The sequence below is a fragment of the Equus przewalskii genome, chromosome 2 (assembly GCF_037783145.1).
Source record: "Equus przewalskii isolate Varuska chromosome 2, EquPr2, whole genome shotgun sequence".
In the NCBI taxonomy this organism is placed as follows: Eukaryota; Metazoa; Chordata; class Mammalia; order Perissodactyla; family Equidae; genus Equus; species Equus przewalskii.
Window position 1 is genome coordinate 40,652,404 of NC_091832.1, and position 20,206 is coordinate 40,672,609.

At 55.8% G+C, this 20,206-nt stretch overlaps 1 protein-coding gene across 8 annotated transcripts in view; it reads left to right on the top strand.

Annotated features, from left to right (window-relative positions):
* CASZ1 (castor zinc finger 1) overlaps positions 1-20,206 on the top strand; it is a 150,163-nt gene that overhangs the window by 78,278 nt on the left and 51,679 nt on the right. For 4 of the 8 annotated variants that reach the window (XM_070603442.1, XM_070603399.1, XM_070603393.1 and 1 more), the window contains 2 exons: positions 3,470-3,521; positions 15,609-15,647. In XM_070603442.1, the coding sequence (XP_070459543.1) occupies positions 15,632-15,647 (16 nt within the window). In that variant the 5' untranslated portion in view covers positions 3,470-3,521; positions 15,609-15,631. Of the gene's footprint in view, positions 1-3,469; positions 3,522-15,003; positions 15,175-15,608; positions 15,648-20,206 lie in introns of those variants that run through there. The other 4 variants (XM_070603407.1, XM_070603416.1, XM_070603386.1 and 1 more) reach the window with 3 other exon arrangements.

The following is a 20,206-nucleotide window of genomic DNA, read 5'->3' on the forward strand; positions in this document are numbered from 1 at the left end:
TCCCCCTTCCCTCCCCTCTTGGCCTTTTCCTCCACCCACTTGCCCATGGCGGGCCCCCTGTCTACCACCTTTGGCTTCCTTCCTGCCCTCCCTCCACTCCAGCACTTCCTGTGTCCACAGGAGCTTCTGGTCCCTCCCAGCTCCCCCAACCCCCACTTAGAGGTCCCTGCAGCTCCTCTGGGTCTGCCTTCTGTATCCCACTTTCCTTCTTCCTTCTTCCATCTCTGTCTTCTACTCTCTCTTCTCTCTTCTACTCTTCGCGTTCTCTTTTATAATTAATGATTAGTTTTAATTGGTTTGCTTAGGCAGCCTGACAGCAAATTAACAGAAGCCAGCCCAGGGCTACCAGGCTCGGGTGAGAGACCACCGTGCTTCAGAACTGGCCAGGGGAAGGCAGGGCAAGGCTGACTGACCCACAGACTCGCTGCCCTGGCCTGTGGGCTGCCTGGGCGGGCTCTCAGAGGGAGGGTCAGGCCAGGTGCAGTGGCCAGTGGGAAGAAGGCAATGGGATCTTTGCACACAATCGGGTTCTTGTTTGTCACTTTCTCTGTATATTTTTGTTCTTATTCGCCTCCTCACATCCCCTTCCATGTTCTCAGTCATACAATACATTGTCCACATCTTAGAGATTAGAGTCAGGTATAAAGAGGGCAAGGGCTCTGCCTTTAGACAGGGCAAGACTTGATTTCAATTCCACCTATCCTCACTTGTGCCATGAGCCCATGGGGTTAGCAGCTTGACACCTCTGGGGCTGAGATGCTGCTTTTTCATGTGGACGGGAGAGAGCAGGTCACAAGTCTGTTGTTAGCTCAGCTGCCTGCCTATAGTTAGCCACCATGGCCCGGAAGCTCCAGGACCCGGTTCTGTTTCTCATTTGCCAGGTACCTCTGCACAGAACTCAACCTTTTGGTCCTCACTTTTCGGCTCAGAGTACTTAGGATAAAGAACATTGGATGGATGGATGGGTAGATGGATGGGCAGATGCGTAGATGGATGGGTATAGGATATATGGATGGGTGGGTGGGTAGACAGGTGGATGGACAGCTGGCAAAGAGTAGGTATGTTGACTATGATCCCTGAGCATGTCATTTTTTTTTTCTTTGGCCAGGAAGGATTGCACTTAACTTCAGCCTTCCTGGGTGTAGGGGTGCCTGCTCTCCTCTGTGTTTTCCCACTCTGTACCTCTCCCTTGGCCTTTCAGAATCCTTCCTTAACTGTAGCAGCTTTCTAATTCTCTACTGGGCCCTGGGTATGTGTCCAATCACTCACACAGGCCAGAGGCAGACATCAGGAACAGTGAGAGACAGAGAGAGACAGGAGAATATACCCAGGCAAGAAAAGAGACATGAAGTTGAACTTCTCAGTCCCCTACTGGGGTTCCAGAATGCACCCAGTGCCACAGATCCCACCCAGAGACAGCCTCCCTATTCCATCAGCCAGGCTACCTGCCCTGGGGGCAGATGAGGGACAGGACCCCAGTTCACGTCTTGGTCCCCGTGCGGTAAGCATCTCTCTCCCTCCCCATCGCTCCTCCACCCCTGACCAACTCCTGGAAAGTTTCCTCCCCGATTGTTCTGTGTGATCAGATCTGCAAGTTGCTCTCTAAGCTTCTTGTCACATTTTGACTTAATGAAGTGCAACTGCTGAGGGATTTGGGTTCAGCGCTCCGGTCTCCCGCACTCCCTTGTTGTCAGAAAACAGGGGTGGTTGGGGACGGCAACACTGCGCTGCAAGTCGTTATCATTCCGGTCAGTCTGTTTAACACAAAATTAAACAAAGAACTAATTAGTGCCTCATGAATTAATAAATGCACAGTTGCCAGGGAGGATGGGAGGGGAGAAAAAGGTGGTAGAAGGGAGATACTGGAGTTGTGGAGTTGGGGGGTTTTGGGGGTTCAAGGGAGGCTGGCCAGGGCGCCTTGAGAGATCTCAGGCAGGCGAGTGTGAGATGGATGGGACAGTGATGACGCCCCACTGGGTCCCTGGGCTAGCTGGGATGCGAGCTTTGACAGCCGAGTCCGCCCAGCGCCTCTCAGTGGAGGCTCGGGGTCTCTGTTCCTTGCCCCGTGGCCCAGCCCTGCTTAACCTCCACTTCATCCAGCTTTCCTCTCCGACTTCGACTTCGTCCCTTTTCACTCTTCTGACCTCTGCCCTCTTCCACCTCAGGAAAGCTCCCCCTTCCTCTCTACTGCCCCCTATCTCAGTCTGCCCAGCTCTCTGCAGACCACCAGCTTCTCACCATCTGGATGAGATGGGCATCAGAAGCCCATGGGGCAGCCCTCCCCAACTGCCCGATGCCCACCAGAGCGCTGTATCTGGCAGGGTGGGCTCTGCCCCTGTGGGCACCCTCCGCTCAGGCAGCCCAGCCAAGGCAGCGAAAGCTGGCAGAGGACCCAGCCCTTCTTAGGAGGACGTGTCAAGTACAATTAGCATTATCTGTCTAAATATGTCCTGGGAACAGGAGGGGGGGCGGCGCGGCGGGACTGGGTGGCATTCCGGGAGCCCTGTACAAGGTCACCTCACCTCTCACAATCCCCCCAATCTGATTTGGGGATTACACAGCCTAAGGAAATTGGTGTTATTCCTCTTGCATCATTGATAAGCCACAAATGAAGGAGAGGGGAGAAAAAAACGTAATAAACAGGAAACCTTCCTGAGGATGGGTAGAGTTCTGAGGCCTGGGGGGTGGGGGTGGGGTGGCAGGGCCTGGCTCAGGGGAGGGCAGCTGGGCTCAGGTTGGCAGGCAGAGGGCTCCTTGGGTTTTCTGTCCACATGAGGAGTCTGTCTCATTTGAACCTGGCCCCCCAAACTCATGCTCTGGGCAGGAGGACCTGAGCCTGGCAAATTGCACTAATAGCAATGTAAAGACCCTCTACATTGTTGGACCATTTTCCCTCTCCCTATGTAGGCCCCCAGCATGGGCTGTTATGACTCATCAGTAGGACCCCAGGGTGGTAGGTGTTGTTGGCAGTCTGTTCCTGGGAGTTGAGGCTTCTTGGTGCTGTGGCCCCTGGTCCACACTTGGCATCTGTCATTTTTATTTTCGGGGGCCAGGGGAAGAGAGTATAGGACTGGGTGTTCCTGTATTCTGTCATTGTCCCCAGGCTCTGCAGCTTGGCCACTGCAGCTCCCCAGGAGCATCCCCACCCACAAACTCTTATCTCTACCTCTGCGGAGGTGTGTGCAGTATGGTCTGACTTTTCTCTGGTTGTTTAGGGTGTCCTCAGGACCATATTTCCGCTGTGATCAGCCCCTTCTGCTTCCTGAATATTTTCAAATTCTGGTTGGCATATTCTTAAATGGGTCAAAATCAGTGCCCACTCAGTGTGTCTGTATCTTTCACTCCCTTGGCTGACCCTGGAGCATCAGCCCCTTGGCCCATAAGGCAGCAGGGAGTCCTTAGTCACACAGCAGGATGGAGGGCATCCTGCCTTGAAACACTAACAGGGCTCCTCTCTCTCCCTCCCCAGGATGAAGTAACGCCTCTGCTGCAAGAGAGGAGCCTCTAGGACCCGCTACGAGGTAAGGCCTGAGCCCACTCCCTGATCCTGGTGTTCACGCCCCCACTGAGGACCAGTCGCCTGGTACAAATGTCACGCTGGACTGGGTCCAGATGTGCTGAGCACCCAGGGAAGCTCAGGAAGATGGAAACGGGGAATTGGAGCCAAGCTGCCCATTTGAATCTGGCAGGAAAAGATGGCCCCAGTAGGAGTGTCTCAAATTGGCTCTTAGGCTGGAAATGGGCTGGGGACATGTGGATCACAGACTTTGGGCATGGAATGTGTTCAAGGCAGCGTAGGGCAAAGGGGCATCTGTGGTGTCAGGACTTGGCTGCCCAGTGGTACCATGCCCAGCCCTCAGCAGCGTCATCTGCCGGCTATGGCAGCTGATGCTGGCTCTACCTGGAAGCTCTGCTTATAGCTTGTGCTTGGGGAACCTTGTGGACTTGAAAGCCCTAGAACTCCAGCCCTGCCTCTCTCCGAGGAGGTTGCCAGCCCCCAGTGGTCTCCTCCTTCCTCCCTGAGAGGCTAGCAGGGAGGAGGCTTCTGGCCCTGAGGCTGCAGTCCTGCCTTTCCCCAGGCCCAGGGCTCCCCTAGCCTGGCCAGGCCTTCACAGGCTGTCTCAGTCCCCGGGTGGCTCAAGGAACCTGGGGCCACCGGGCCTCGGCCTCAGGCAGCGCCGTGTCAGAGGTGACCGGTGGAACGCCAGTGTTATGTAAATAGCGGGGCCTGCCCGGCGGGCTAGCTGGCTGGCTGTAGCCATCCATCATCCGTGCTCGGCGGGGCGGGGGACAGACACGGCACCGTGCGCCTGGCTCCAAACCTGTTTGTTTTCCCTTTGTCTCATGCATTTCGGGGGCCCGGCTGGGACCGGCTCCGGGTTTTGTCCTGCTGGCCCCCTCCCACAGGAGGATGGGGGAAGGGAGGAGATTCGTGAGACTCCCACCGCGGCATCCCTTTCGGACTTCAAAGGCTCCCCCAGCATTGTCTGTGCCGGCGGGCAGTGGCCCTGAAAACGTGATCAGAGGCGGCCGGTGTAGGGCAGACCCGGCCCGCGCCCTGCGCTCTCGCTGGGGCCCATAGATTCCTCCCTTTGCCGCCAACACCACCCTGGTTACAGCTCTGCTCCCCGGGCCTCTCTCCTCGCCTTTCTCTCCCCTAGTGCCCCTTCTGGCCAGCCTGGCCCCACTGCCCCACTCCCATCCTCTCTTAGCCACAGCCTCACACCTCTCATGGCCTTGAGACTCCTAGAATGTTGAGAGCTGCATGTCTCCATCCCTCCATATCATCCATGAGAATCTGAAACATAGTGAAGGACTTCTTGGGTTGTTGGGAGCTGGGACGGACCAGTTCCTGGACATCTGTTTCCCATGCCAGCTCTTTTCTCTTTCCTTCTTTTTCTCCACCCTCTGCTGGTAATGAGAACATTTCTCCTGAGACCTCTGCCCAGCCCTTCCCTCCTCCTCTTGGCAAGGTCCAAATTGGATACCTCTGTCCCCAGGCAGTGGGAAGGAGTCTGGCATCCCGGATCCTGAAAGTCAGCCCTAGGTGCTTCCATTGTCTGGAGCCAGGCTTGGCAAAGTACAGCCCTCCAGCCAAATTTGGCCCACTGCTTGTGTTTGTAAATAAAGTTTTATTGGAACACAGCCACACCCACTCATTTGCATATTGGTTATGGCTGCTTTCCCTCTGCAATGGCAGAGTTGAGTAGTTACAACAAAGAATATTTGGCCCTCAAAGCCTAAAATATTTACTCTCTGGTCCTTTACAGGAAAGGCCTTTTAAAGGCACTTTAAAGTTTGCTGTCTCCTGCTCTGGAGGTTCTGGCTCCTGCCCTCTGCTTTTTTTTTCAAGCGGAAAATATATATAACATGAAATTTACCATTGTAACCATTGTGAAGTGTACAGTCCCCAGCATTAAGTACATTCACAAAGTACAACCATCCTCCTGCCCTGTGCTCTTGTCTTCCATGGGTTTGCTCTGAGGGACCCCGGACTGCTTGCAGTCCTATTTGGGGCCACTGTCTCCTTCTCTGCTCTTCTTGGGATCTCATCCTTTGCTCAGTCCTACCTACCTAGAAGTCCCAGCTCATCCTCCCCTCGACAGCCACTGTTTCCTCAGAGCTCTTGTTCCCAGCTTCTCCGGAGCCCTGCATCTCTGTCCTGTGGCCTTTAGCACGTTCTCAGATCTACAGTTTCCTCTTCTGTCAGGTGAGCAGAAGAATATCTACTTTGCAGAGTTATCTGACAAGTGAGTGAGTTAATGTAGCTGAAGGTGTCTAGCCTGGGGCCTGTCAGGTAGGAAGTGGCTGTGTTCCCTCCTTCTCTCATTCCTTTTCACCTCCCAGAGCCTGGGTCTCCCCCATACATGTCAGAGGTAGCAGCCATCCCTGGGCAGGTCCCACTGAGATCCCTACCCCTGTCCCCGGACCTCTGAGTCTGCCTTCTTGGAGAAGGTGAGGCCCCTCTCTCCAGTGGGCGCCATGGAAGAAAATGCCCCATGGGTAGTGACTGGGGGTCCTCGGAGTTCTCAGATCAGTCCTGGGTCCTCCACATCCCTGGGCAGTTGTATAAGCTCTCTGAGCACCAGTTTCTCTATCTGTAAAAGGGAGTCCTGACCACCACGCTCTCTGTTGGCAGGTTTGTTGCAAGAGGAACTAGGATGCTTGGGGGAAAACTGTGAAGGTTGTGTTCATGGGTGCTGCTGAGAGTGAAGCAGGCCAAGGGAAGAGTCTGGGTCTGAACTTGGCCCATTCTAGGGGAGGTGGGATCCAGGCCGCAGTTCTGGCTGAGAAGGCCATGGAGGTTACCAGGTGGGCACTCGCTCTGCATAGGGGCAGGTACCAAGGCTGCTCTGACACATTACCAGTGCTGTGAGCTAATCTGGGAGCCAGGCTCCAGGCCCTAGAGGAAAGGCTGGCAGGGAGGAGGAAGGAGGAAGGGGGAAGGAAAATGAAGCTGTGCAGCAGTCAGAGGTCTGAGATGAGAACTGTGTCCCTGCACAGTTCCCTGGCCACCGTCTCCTGCTGCTTCTGCTGCCGTCTCTTACTGTCCTCTTTTCATGGGCTCCTGGCCTTTGGTATATCTCTGTTATCTTTTCCAAGCCTTCTCTCTGCATCCCACTAGTTTCTCTTCCTCCTTGCCTTCCCACCACCCATACTGCCACCCCCAACTCCATGGCGCTCTCTCGCTCTCTCTCTCTCCTTTTCATCTACTCTGAAGGCTTTACTTTACTTCCTTGTCACCCTAATTGATTGCATTAACCTTTCAGCGTATTGGATTTCCTCGGCATCGTGCAGAGAGCCCTGCGCAATATGCTTATAATCTGAGCCATAATGGACAGTTTGCAGTCAACAAGCCCCTTCTCCCATCTCTGCTGTCGGTCCCATTGACATCTCTCTTGCCCGGGCCACCATGGCCACTTCCCCCACCGGCAGGGGTCAGGTAGTGAAATGGGGCTGGGAGGAAGCAGACAGCTTGGACCCTCCAATGGATTTCCCTGCCTCTCCCTTCCTCCCGGCGCTGCCCACAGCCCTGCTTCTGCTTTTCCAAGCCCCCTGGCCCAGGTCCTTGCTAGGCCTCTGGTCTTCGTGAGTCCTCTCGGCTCAGCTTTCTGCTCCTGGGACTCTCTGCCTAATGAGTGGCTGATGCAGCCAGCTTGGATTTGGGGAATAAAAGAGTTTCCTGGTTTCACCAGATGGTTCTCTGAGCAAACCGTAGCTCCCTCACTTGCCTGGGAGGCTTTGGGGAGAGATGATGGTGACCACTTCAGGAGGCAGAGGGTGGCTAAGAGGAAGAGTCTGAGATCTCTGGGCTTGTCTGGCCTCTGAACCAAACAGAGGCCTCTGAGGACCTTCTGGAAGGTGGGCCCACTCTGGAAAGGGTGTGGCAGCACAGGGGAGACAGAAAGAAGGGGATCTGCTGAAGTCAAGGGAAGAAAGACAAAGACTGCGCTAGGGCTGGCCGTGGGTGCTTGAGGCCACAGCCGCTCTCTCAGTGGGTGAGGAAGTGGGCCTTCGAACACCTGGTTTGGACCCTGTCTCCCGCATTGATCCTGGGATTGTGCGATTCAGGTGCTTGGTGGGAGATGTCTCAGAGTCTCTGCTTCCTGAAATCTGATGTTTGGCAGTAGCTTTGAGCAGACCCACCTGCCTTCGTCAAAGGGAGAGAGACTTGATACAGGTGACAGGGCGATAGGCTGGATAGAATCCTCTGTGGGGCGGGATGGCTTGGCCTGGCATGGGAGTGGGGGTGGGGTGGCAGGAGAAAATGAGATCTGGCTTCTCAGGTTGGTAAGAATGGGCTCCCTTGGGTGGGTTCCCAGATGGGCACCTGTTCGTCCAGCATCAGGCAAAGGAGCCAGCCCATGCCAGCTGCCTGGTCCTGGGAGCTCAGCGAGTCCTGGCCCCGTAGGTCCTGGCTGCGGCTGCTAGCCCTCAGACCCACAGCCCAGTCAGTGAGTCTTCATTCACAACAGGATGGATGTCGGGTTGAATACATTAGTGTCAGGCTGGAGGAGCAGGATGGAAGCTCCCCTTAGCCCTGGTGGTACTTCTTCTCTCCCCTGCCCTCTGCCCATCATCTTTTCCTTCTGACCCCCCCCCCCACCCCCACCCCAGCCATCACTCCATCACTCTGAAGGGCAAGCTTTGGCAAGAGGGGGCCGGACCTAGGTTCTTCCTATCCTCTCCCAGGAATTTTGGGGGTGGGCAGAGGGCACAGCAGGGAGAAGCCAAGCAGCGAATTAAAGTTTGGTGATTGTCAGTGTCAGGAGAAGCTAAATAACCCTGTAACTAGTATGAAGGTGAATTCACGGTCTGCTGCACATGGAAAATATGAGTGTTCTGTGAGACGGGGAGAGTGAACGGCAGAGTCTGCCTGCCACAGTGGGCAGCCTCCTCTCCAGGGACCCGGGCAGGGAGGCAGGAGGAGGGCCATGCACTCTCCCATCCCTGCCAGGGAGCAGCCACCCAGGAGCCTCGATCAAGTATTGGGGGTCCGGAGGGGGTGGTGCTTGACAACCTGCTGGCCCAGCACCAGGGACCCAGGTAAACATTTGTAAGCACCCAGCAGTATACATTCAGGAATACCAGCCCAGGCCCCAGGATGCCAACCCACCCGCCCAGATCCATATTAACTGGTAATCCTGATTGAGCGTTTACTCTGTGCCAGGCTATGTGCTAGGCCCTTATGACAACTCTGCGCAGTAAGTGCTATTATTCCTCCTTTTCGTCCCTGCTTCTTTATAACCACTTTATTGAGATATAATTCACATGCCAAGTGTACAATTCAGTGGTTTTTAGTATATTTACAAGGTTGTGCAACCATCACCACTATCTAATTTTAGAATATTTTCATTACCCCAGAAAGAAACCCTGTATTCATTAGCAGTCACTCTCCATTCCCCCCACCCTCTGCCCTAGGCAATCACTAATTATTATTCCCTTTGATGCTGAGAAAATGGTGGCTCAGAGAGGGTCAGTGACTTGATTAAGTTTGCACAGCCAGTGAGTGATAGAGCTGGGGTTTGAACTGAAGTAGTGGGACTCCAGAGCTGGTGCTCCATGAGGGACTGCCTGATGTCCTGGCTGTCCCTCCCATGTGCCCAGCCACATATTTCTAACAGCATGGGCTCAGGCGTGTATGAGCACCATGCAAACACATAGACCCAGCTGGCAACATGCATCTCTCTCTCCAGGTACACTTGCGATTCCATACAGAAAAATCTCACACCCCTCGGAAGGACAGCCAGCCTCCCTCCTTCCCCAGCCAAGCTCCTGGAGGGAGGGTTGGCACAGGAACCAGCAGCAATGGGGACGCTTAAGTAGCCAATGAGATGTAGCTGGTTTTGGAGTTTCAAAATGAGAAATCCCCCTATCTCCTGTAACTGATAATTGTAACCGAAACAAAATGCCAGCACAACATTCCAGAACAGGTCCTGCCCAGGTTGGGGCCACAGGCTGGGCCAAGCCCATGGGGCCACAGGACCAGCTCAGTTCCCTGCATCACGCTGTCCCTTTCCTTCCATCCTCTCTGACTCTCTTGCTTCTGTCCTGTCGTCTCATCCTTTTTCTTCTCAGCTGCCCCTTTCTTCTTCACACTCCCACTTTCCCACCCCAAAAACGAAAAAAAACCAACCAACTTTTGTGGCCACACTCTTGGACTTGCAAAATTTGGGAATTAATGTGAAACTGTTTCTGCCTCTGATAAGAGATAAATATGAGGAGCAGAGACAAAGGGAAAGGGAGACAGGAGAGACTGAGTCTGCTGGGTTTGGTTTGGGGTTTTTTCCTCCTTCTTCTCTCTCCCTCCAAAGCGGAGGATCCGGCCGGGCCAGTTTGGATATTTATTAAGAAAAAGCCAAAGATAATTAACTTTTTTGTTTTTGTTTTGTTTGCGGGTGCCTCCCCTGCTGGCACTCCTGACTGCCTGGCAAATTAAACCTGCTCCCTGCTCCCTGGGTGCTGGGCTGCCGGTAACTCTGCTGCTGGCTGCCCTGAAACTGCCAGGCCTGTCAGCTGCCCACCCAGCCACCTAACTGGGGTTTCAGACCTAGGGTCCCTTTATGCCACCACCGATGCCACCTCCCTAGGCTCTTCTGACTCCCAGCACAGCCTTTAGAGTGGGGTAAGTGGCCTGCGGGGGGTGAGAAAGGAGGGCTGCTGTTGGGGTTCTGGCCAGCACTTCCCTAAAAGGAGATGGGGTGAGAGAATGAGCTCTCCCATGGGGCAAGGGCAGGCCTTCTGGCCAGTTGAGGGCTGGCAGCTTCCCCGAGGAAGGTAGGGAGAACAGAGAATGAGCTGGAAGTGCAGAGAGACGCCAGAGTTGGGCCATGTTGATCCCCAGCTCTTCTCCCAGGAGGCTGGGACGCTGCCAGGACTCATGGCCCCTGGGAATGCTCTGGAGACGACTTGGGGCCCCAGAGCCATCCTGTGATATCTGTCCACCCTCAACACTGGCCTCTGTCCTACTCCCACTTCCGACCCAGCCCAGGCTGTCTAGGGACCCAGGGGGGTGGCTGAAGAGCTGGTGCTTGGGTAAGAAGCTGGCTGCCTCTGCTCTGCTGCCCCAGAACCATGCAGAGCCCTGAGGCCAAGCTGTGACCTCAGCCCAAGCCTGGTCCATGGGCCAACAAGGTGGCCATTATAGACCTCTTGAGGGGGGAGAGAATGGAGGGCATCTCAGTAGCCAGGACAGCCAGTGAGGAGGGTGGATCCTCTCTAGGGGCCAGCCCAGCCCCAAGCAGCTTGGGGTTGGAGGTGTGGTTTGCCCCCCTGCTAAATTAATATGCCTCAGCCCCTCCCCTGATGGGGCCCTCTCTTCTGGCCCCTGGCTTCGTCCCCAACCCAGCAAGTAGGCAGCAATGTGAGGTCCTTTCAGGTGGGGAATCTGCTTTGGAGCTGGGCACAGAGAGGAGGGCATTTTTCAAGGATTTGGCTGGCCCCCTTTTTTTCTCTGAAATATAAGGATGTGCAATTTTTTTGGTTTCAATTTAGCATTGGAGAATTTTATAATTTAGTAATTAAAATCTCTGATAGGCTTTAGAAATTGCGGCTAATTGAATTTAATGGGAAGATGATTTTCAATTTTATTTGATTACCGGGACCCCTGGCATCGGTATTTATGGGAAAAAAATGGGAAATGTGCTGTGTGGGCTAAGATGGCATAATTGAATTAGGGATAATCGGATTTCTCCGTCATGAATTTCACTATAATTTTCCTATAATTTTCCATTAGATATCTAGTTTACAAATATTCACAAAGAAATGAAGCTCTTTCGGAATGGAGATTGCTGGCTAACAGGATTACGGGGCCGAGCGTGCGGCTGTGCCAGCCCCGATCCCGCCATAATGCAATCCCTGTATCTGCCTTACACTTGGCTTGAGCCTGGCCTCAGCCCCTTGCTCCGCCACCCACTTTGCTGCTCCCCTCTGCCCTTTGTTCCTTCTTTGCCCCTGTTTACCTCCTGCCCCGACACTATGGCGTGCCCTGCTGGCCGACTACCCCTTCCCCATGCCACGGTGTCTGGTCTCTGCCCTGCGTCCCCACTATGCTTCCCGTCCACACTTGACTTGCTCGCCACTCTCCCTGACCCCCTCCCTCTGTTAGCCTGGGGAGTGCACTCACACGCAAGCACACGGACTCCCTCGCAGGTGCGAACATGCTTGTTCACATGCACACACAGTCCTTTGGCCAAGGCTTCTGTGCGCTGGCCCAGTCGCCTCAGAGGGAACCAGTTTATTGGGATCCTGGGGTGGAGTGCAGGAACAAAAGGAGCTTTGTTCAAGTTTATGTGAAAGTCACAAATTCAAAATGAGAGCAGATAAAGCATGAGATACCTGGTGTGTAAACAGGCTGGTGAGTGAGAAGGCCCCAGGCTCGGGAGGGAGAGAGGATGAGTGGGCAAACTGGGGGAAGCTTGCCTGGGGAGAGCTGATGGTTTTCCCTGGGCTCATGTGAGGGGCCTGATGGGTGGGATTGTGTGCAGGTCTCCACTTTTTCTCTTGGGGGAGAGGTGGGGAAAGGAGGAGCTAGTGGCTCTGGGCCCAAGGCCTCGAGACCAGGAGGAATTGTGGCATTGGGCTTTCTGTCCCCCAGGTCTCAGGCACAAATGTCCTCACTGTGGCCTGGCCTCAGTGTCTAAGAGGTGTCACCACATCAGGGTACTTGAGGCAAAAATGGGCCATAGCCTCAGAGATGCCAGAGTTCTGGGCCTCTCCTGTTCATAAGAGCACACGCCCAAAGAGAAAGAGAGAAATCTGGGGACCGCTCCACTACACAGCCCCTGACTTATACCCCATGAGCTCCATGCCTCAGCTTTCTTCTCTGACCGTCTCAAATCATAACACCAAGATGGCCTCATTTTCTGCGCCTCTCTCGCCTGTTCCCCTCCACGAAGCCCCCTCACTCTTGGGCAGGGCCTCTTAAACCTTCAGTGGCTGATGTGGCCCTGCTCGTGGCCGAGCAGAGGCTCTCCAGGCAGCCCACACCTCCCTCCACCATGACTGCGCTTGGTGGGACCCTTGAGCTAGCCCTGTCTGCTTCCTTCCAGCAATCTTAGCTCTGTCCCTTCAGCCATTCCTCTCCAGCTTTTGTCCACCAGAGGCCCCAAAGTTACTGTGCAGCCAATCCAGTTGGCCTTGCCTAGGTAACTGGAAGGCATGCCCTCCCATGCCCTGACCACCATCAGCAGAAGCCCAGAGGACATTCCGAGGCAGCCAGCTGGCCATGTGGGTCACGTATGCAGGGAGCTCCCCATACATGTGGACATCCTCAAATGCACCCAGATATCACCTTTCCACCCCTATGTCTTCAGGCCCAGTTGCCCAGATGGGGAAGCAGACACTAAGGACTGGGGTTTGGGATTGATTGCCTGTTATTACAGCCCAAAGCTGTAAGCCTTGCTTTGGGGAGTCATGGGTGGGAATCCCCAGAGGCATGTGTGTACCCCAGAGCAGATTTGGACGCAGAGATGCCTCTCTGAGATCCTGTGTGGGGAGCAGAAGCTCATGGTCCCCTCTGCCTGGTTGCCCTGTGCCAGCAGTTGTACCAGCCTCTGGGTAGCACAAGGCTTGGTTTAAGGAGCTCTGCTCCCTTATTCAGGGTTTTAGGGGTAAGGGACGCTCAGTGAAGCTTCTAGGCCTCTCCAGCTACTCTTCTTACATAGGGATGGGGCCGGCCTGAAGAGTGGAGGGTTGTGTGACAGCTAGGAATGGGGGTTGCCAGGAAGGCATCGGGCCTGGCAGTTGAAGAGGGAAGGGATGCTTACCTTCTCGTGAGGTCATTTGGGAGGAAAGAGCAATCAAGAAAAAGAAGAAGAACAAGGGGAAGGTGGGAGAAAGAGTAGATTCTTAACTGCCTGACTTCTTTGCCTGGAGGCCTCCTTGGACCCCTCCCTTTGCAAAATACAAATATTGCAAAAATAGGCCAGCACCATTTTGCTGAATGCGGCCCCAAGCCCAGCGAGAGCCCCGTCCTGTTCTCCCCTGAGTGAAGGCCTGTGGCCTCCGCTGACTCCAGGGAGGGGAGGAAGGCGGCCGAGTGGGCACAGAAGGGACAGAGGGAGAGCTAGTGACAGCTCCAGGTACTTCAGCAGCAAAACTGCCCACGTTCCCGCCGGCCTGGCTGCCTCATTCCTTGACATACACCCCCAGTGGGTAACTTGGGTCACTAAAATTTAAGGAATTTCAACATGGCTACCCGCAGCAGGGACGTCTGGGGACGGAGAGCCACCAGAGCGCTTTCTCTGGGGGAGAAGGAGGAGCAGCAAGGAGAGGAGGAGGCGCCGTGGTCCCGCGATGAGCCGGCAGGCAGGGAATGCGGCCCTTGTCGCTGTCGGAGGGGCAGGTGGCAGGACGTTGGCCCCTTGGTTGAGGGGTGCCTTGCCGTCTGCCAGGACCCTTCGTGGGGCGCAGCAAAGACAGGAGGGCGGGAAGGAAGCCCAAGTGAGGGCGCGGATCTGTGGTGGGGGCGCTTGGGGGACAGGCTGCCGTCGGGGTGAGGGTGGAAGCAGGCGCGGGGCTGGGGTGAACTGCGGGCAGGAGGAGGAGAACGGCGGGAGAGCAGGGGCGTGCGGGGGCCAGGGTCGGCCCGGCGGGGAGGGCGCCAGCGCCCAGGGAAAGGCAAAGCCAAACCGGAGCGGCGGAAGCCGGGGCTCCCCGCACTCTCCTGAAGCCCGCAGCGGCCCGGGGAGCGGGGCAGCGCCAGGCCGCCGCCCGGGCGTCTTTTCTCCTTCAAACTGAAAAAGCGCCGCCACCACCACCACCACCACCACCGGGAGGAGATCGGCGTATGACGGGCCCTGGTACCCCAACCCCGCGAGCCCGGGGGCGCCTGACGGGGAGCACGGGGGCGCGCGGCTCGGCTCCGCTGCGCTCACACCTGCGCCCGCCCCCGCGGAAAAGTTTGCGCGGCCGCACGCGCCGCCAGCCCTCGGCCGGCCGGCGCCTGTGAGCGAGTCCGCGCGCGGCCGCCGTCGAGTCGCGCTCGCGGGGCCCGAGCGCAGAGGGGAGCCATGCGGGCGCGCGCCCGCCGGCGTCCGGCCGGAGTTGGCGCGGGGCGCGAGCGCCGTCCGCCCGGCCCCGCTTCGGCCGTCGCGCCCCCGCCCGGCCGGCCCGGCCTCGGGCGCCGAGTCCCCGCCTCTCTGCTCGGAAGGTTTGGGGAATCACTGAGCCAATAAGGCCGGCCGCCCGGGCCGGTGCGCTGAGGGCGCGCGTGCGTGTGAGGGAGCGAGGGCGGGGGCGCGCGCGCGTGAGAGCGAGCGCAGGGCGCGCGTGTGTGAGGGAGTGGGGCGGGGGCGCGCGCGTGAGGGAGCCGGGCGGGCGAGCGCGAGCCCATTCACTCCGGCATCCCGGCGGGCGGGCGGGCGGGCAGGCGCGCGCGGGCGGGCCGAGCTCTGCTCTTTCACCTGCCGGGGCGGCGCGGGCCCGGCCCGGAGGAGGCGGCGCCGCGGCCGCCCTGCCAATCACCTCGGCGCCTGGCAGCGCCCCCGGCCGCTCCCGCCCGCCCGCTCCCTCCTGCCAAACTGTTACCCTGAGTGTTACCGTCAGGAGCAATGACATCAGGGCTTTAAAACAACTTGTTATTCGGGGAGTAATCAGTTGCAATTAGGCATTAATTAAGTATTATGAAAGTTGATTATTTAAGTGAATTCGGCTTTCGACTCTCCGACTATGGTGAGTACCGGAGTGGGGCGGGGGAGGGCAGGGGGCGCCGCCTCGGGCTCCGACCCCGGCGCGGGCGGGCGGGGCGGCGGGAGCGGGGCCGGGCGCGGCGGGGGCGCCCCTCGGCCTGGCGGGCCGGCCGGGCCCCCCGACCCGGGCCGCGGCTATAAATAGTTTCTCTTTTAGTTTAATAAACTCGAGAGCAGAGACGAGCTGCTTCGAGTGTGCAATGCCGGCGCGTGAGAGCGAGCGCGGAGGGAGGGAGAAACTTTCGCTCTCCCTGCCGGGTGCCCCCGCTCGTTTCTCCCCCGGTCCCGGGGACTCGTGTGCCCCTCGATGGGGGTGCGGCGGCCGGAGGAGGGGGGCCGGGCTGCGGAGTGGGGGCCACGGCGAGAGACTAAACAGATTTTTTTTCTTTCCTTTTCTTTTTTTGGCGTTCCTCGAAGAGTTTGGGACCAAAGAGAGGAGAATGGATCTTGGTACAGGTACCGGCCGGTGGGAACCAGGGAGGCTCTTTCACTTTTCTTTCGGTTCTTTTACGGAAGTTATTATTTTTAGCCCAATGAGGTAGCAGCTGAGCAGGGGGTGGGGGCTGGCCGGGAGAGGGTCCGGTGCCGGCTGCGCTTCTCGCCCTGGTTTCTGGATCGCGAGGCTTCTGATGATATTGTTGTTGGTATTTGTTACTTGCCTAGTGACTGTGACTAATTTGATGCTTGTCATTATGAAAGAACGAGGGGAGAAGGAGCTGGGGGGCACCCAGAGAGAGAGGATTTAGGGGTTTTTTGTGGGGGTTTTTGTTCTCCGTGTTTTTTGAATGCCTCCGTGTTTTTTCTGTTTTTTTTTTTTTTTTTTTCTCTTGCAAAGATCTCTGTGTGTCTGGCTGTGGGGTGTGTGTTTTTATTTTTTTAGTGGGGGGTGGTTTAGTTTTTGAAAGCAGCGTCCTGTTGGGAAAGGTGGTTAGTCTGGTTTCGGGGCGACTGTCTCAAGGTAAAGGAATTTAATTTATTTGGGACAAGGCTGTGTCGGATGATCAAGCTGCTTATTATGGCTAATGAGTATTTTTCACCTGAGAATCCGTGGGATGAGGCTGCTGTTAGTTCAAAGTGAGGGGCCCAGGGCTCTCTCCCATCCCCCTTTTTAGCCCCCACCCTGGGAGGGGGTAGACCAGACAAACTACTAACTTTGGACGTCTGGGTTTTGGGGGGCCTAGGATGGCGCCTAGGCTAGGGTTCCAGATAGCATGATGTTGGCCTGGGACAGAGTTTATACTGAGATTTTGGTGTTTTATTGATTTTAATCTAATTTTATTCAATATTTCTCTCCCGATCTGGGGTTCCAGCCTGAGTCCAGAGTACGGTTTACCGTAAGCTCATCAGGCTTCCCATTAGCCCTCTCGATTGAAACCAGATTTGACCAGGACCCTCAGATCCTAGGCTGACAAAAGCAGCTGTCTTTTTCCTAAATGTTTTTAAAAGAAGTCAGTAATAGGGTGACAATTCATTGAGACCGATCTCTGAACCCTTCTGTTTCATTTATAGAAGTATAGGTGTTATTGGTGGCTGTTAGAGTTGTTGTTTATAGTGGGCCCAAGTTCATGGCATTGCCCCTTGGGACCCACAAGCTGACATTTGACTTCCTGAGGTCAAAGAGGAGTGGGCAGAGAGGGAAGGAGGCAGCACTGGGGGGCCCAGGGTGGGTGACATTGGTGGCCTGCTTTGGGAAGAGGGTGTGTCTTTGTGGGGGAAGGAGTTGTTCACAGAGTTTTAAGACTATGTCCAGCCAGGTATGATCTTGGCGAATCTGATGTGGAGGTCCTCAGGACCTCTGTGCCCAGGTAGGGCGTGACACCCCCTGCTGGGCAAAGTGGTGAAGGTGTCTAAGGCCACTCCTGCCACCCTGCCCCTCCCTGCCCTCCACTCCCACAGAGAAGCAGCCACCCCCACCTCTAATCAGGTGTCTCATCGCCTCCTTCTCGGGTCCCACCTCCTTTCTCCGGAAATGGGGCCCCCACCCATCCCAGCCAAGAGTAGACCTTACAGACAGGCCAGGTGGTAAGGCACCACCCCCTACCTAGGACAGGCGAGCCTCTGCTTGTGGGCGGGCACATGGGACCCAGGCATTACTCAGCTGGAAGGCAGGCCCTCTTGGTCTTCCTCTTCATAACCTGGGTGCCAGCTGGAGCTGGCGTCCGTCCTCCTGCCCTACACCAACCCAGTCCCTCCTCGTCTGCTGTGAGGGCACAACTCCAGAGCCCTTCTGTAGGGTGTCCCCGACTAGAGAGAGGGCCTCTTGAGCCTGCAGTTGCAGAACCTTCAGTAGCATCTCTCCTGGGCCCTAGGGAGACATTTCTCCCAGCACTCCGGGGACAGGCTCTGGAAACTTTTCCTAGAAGCTAGAAGGGCCACTGAGGTCATCTGGTCCCTCCAGTAGCTAGAGCAGGGCACTCCCAGCAGGACCCACGCTGGACTCTGGCCACTCAGTGAGGGGAGGTCCAGGGTGTCAAAGTACTGGCTGTTTCCTGGAGGAGTCATCTGGTGATACCATCTCAGCCTTTTCTTTGAACTTGGAAGTTTCACTTAATCTCAAAACTTCGAAAGAAAAGCAGCTTTTTCCCCTCTTCACTAAAAAAGGGAAGCAGGTGGGAACTCTGAGATTCCCCTCAGAGCTTGTGTCTGGGCTAACTCCATGCTGATCTTCCGTCTACCTTCGGAATATTCTCCTGGACACAGCCAGGGCCAGGGGCCTCATTTTTGGTCAGGGCTCATTGCTGGTGCTGTAAGAGGCTCTCTTCTTTTGAGGGACCATGGGCAGCTTCCACTGAGGACCTCTCTAGCACAGTACAAGGCTGGAGGCACAGGCCCCAAAGCGTTGTTGGCACCAGGGACCCAATAAGCATTGGATCATGGATTAACATCACCTCCTCCAGCCTCGGACAGGTCTAGATCCTGAAGCACTCTGGCCATAAGTGGTGGTGGGAGAACCAAGGCTTCTCAGGAGGGGACAGCAGGACCTCAAGACCCTCAGGGGCCATGTAGACCCCTTTTCCCTCACCATAGTTCAGCCAAGGGCTGGATCAATCTGGACGTCTTTAGCAATAAAAAATGCCGATGTCGTCCTAATTCACCAGGCCCCGAGATGACAGCAAATTTACATTTTTTAATTAAACTAGCAGCCAGTTTTTATGAGAGGGGGTTGGGTTATGCAAATCAAATGGTTGTGTACGGAAGATTAGGAGAGTTTGGGAATAAATTCCACAAATGCTAATAAAAAAAAGGAAAGAGAGAGAGGGAGGGAGGAGAGAGAGGAAGAGAGGAGGACATAGTTCCATTAGGCCCTTTTAAAGTGATTTCCCTGGGGGAGGGAGCCGAGAGGGGAGGGGAGGAGGGAGGAAGCTTTCAGACACAGGTGAATCCATCCTGCAGGTGGGAAACTCCCCAGGATTAGGCCCCACTAGGCTGATTCCTAGGCCCTGAACAAAACTGGAGGCCGGGGTGAGAGGGGCTGTCAAATAGCAATAGAGCTTTGAGGAGGAACTTGCCCTTGGTTTTTAAGGATCTGATTGTATTTGCCCAACTCTCCCAAGGGGCAACTTGAGAAGGGGAAGGGCTCTCCAGGGCCAGAGCAGTCTAACAGAGGATCCAAGGTAGGCTCTGCTAGGTAAAGGACCAAATAGGCAAGAGAGAAATTTCAAAGGGATGGCCAGGGACTGCAAGGGGAGCCAGTGCGGGGCGACACTGCCCACTTAGCACAGTGGCTGTGGCCATGTTGTTGAGGTGAGTCAATGAGAGGAATCGGTGCCACTCACTGAGCCAGGCCTGCTTCTTTTTCCCTGGGATAAGCTCTGCTGGAACTCTAGGCTGGGACCCCCTTGTGTTGCATACAGACCCTCCGTTGCATCCTGGCCCGGCTTCAGCTGTGGAGGAGGCCAGGAAGGATGGGGTCAAGGGAGCTGAGCCAAGTTGGCTCAGTAGCCTGGTTCTTGGAGTGGAATTTCCTAGTAGCCACGTGCTTCGAGGGCACAGTCTCAAGGTAGGAGAAGAAAGGCAGCAGACTTCTTCCAGGTGGTATCCGACCCCAGCAAGCAAAGAACTTGACTTCCCCAACCCAGCCCCTGCTGCCCTGTGTCAGCCTACCTCCAGACTCCCAGGACTTCTATGAGCCGCCGATTCAAGGCCAGGGCCTTGCCAGGAATGGAGGTTTCTAGGAACCTTGCTGGCTCTGGTTACACCTTAGACTCAATGTATCCTGGGGATTGGGAAGATTCTTATACTGTTTCTGGAGGAAGAGATTCTATGCTGGGTTTGGGGCAGAGCAGGTTGCCCTCGATTTTCCTTCCTCAAGCCTTTACTTGGCCAGATACACCCACACAACCAGTCTAAGCTGGGGCCAGTCCGTGCAGTCAGGTGGGGCACCGGTTTTGCCAGTCTGCTGCAGGGGATAGGTGCTTTGGTGCCATCTTGGCAGGAAGGAGCTGTCAGAGCCAAGGACAGAATGGGCTGTCTTGGAAGAAACAAGTTTCCTGGTACCATTCAAACAGAGGCTGGCTGTGACATTTGGAGGGACTTGAGCATCAGCTGACCTTCAAGGTCTCCGGCTCTCTGACTCCCAACTTGATTTTCCTGGGAGGTTCAGTGGGGCAGTCTTGCAGGGAGAGGTTGAGTAGACGAGGGGAGAAGCACATCATTTGGATCTTCTCCTTGAGAGAAAGCGTGAGAATCAGGCAGCTCTGGACTGTGCAGTAGCCCCTTGAACCAGCCCTGACACTAGTTATAAGACGTCAGGCAAAACTCAGGATGAAAGGCCTGGGGTAGCCATTCTCCGCCAACAAGAGGCAAAGGCAGTGAGGGCAGGTCTGGAAGGATCCCTAGAGGGGCCCCACCTGAGGCCCTTTTTGCCTGTAGGGACCAGCCAGGGGAACCCATTAACTCTCTTCTGCAAGGAGGGCACAGGGACCGGTTAGTCAGAACTTTGCTGTGGGCCTTGCTGTCACTACTGATGTTCCCCATCCCCCAACGCCAAGGAATCTGGCTGAGTTGCAGCTTGG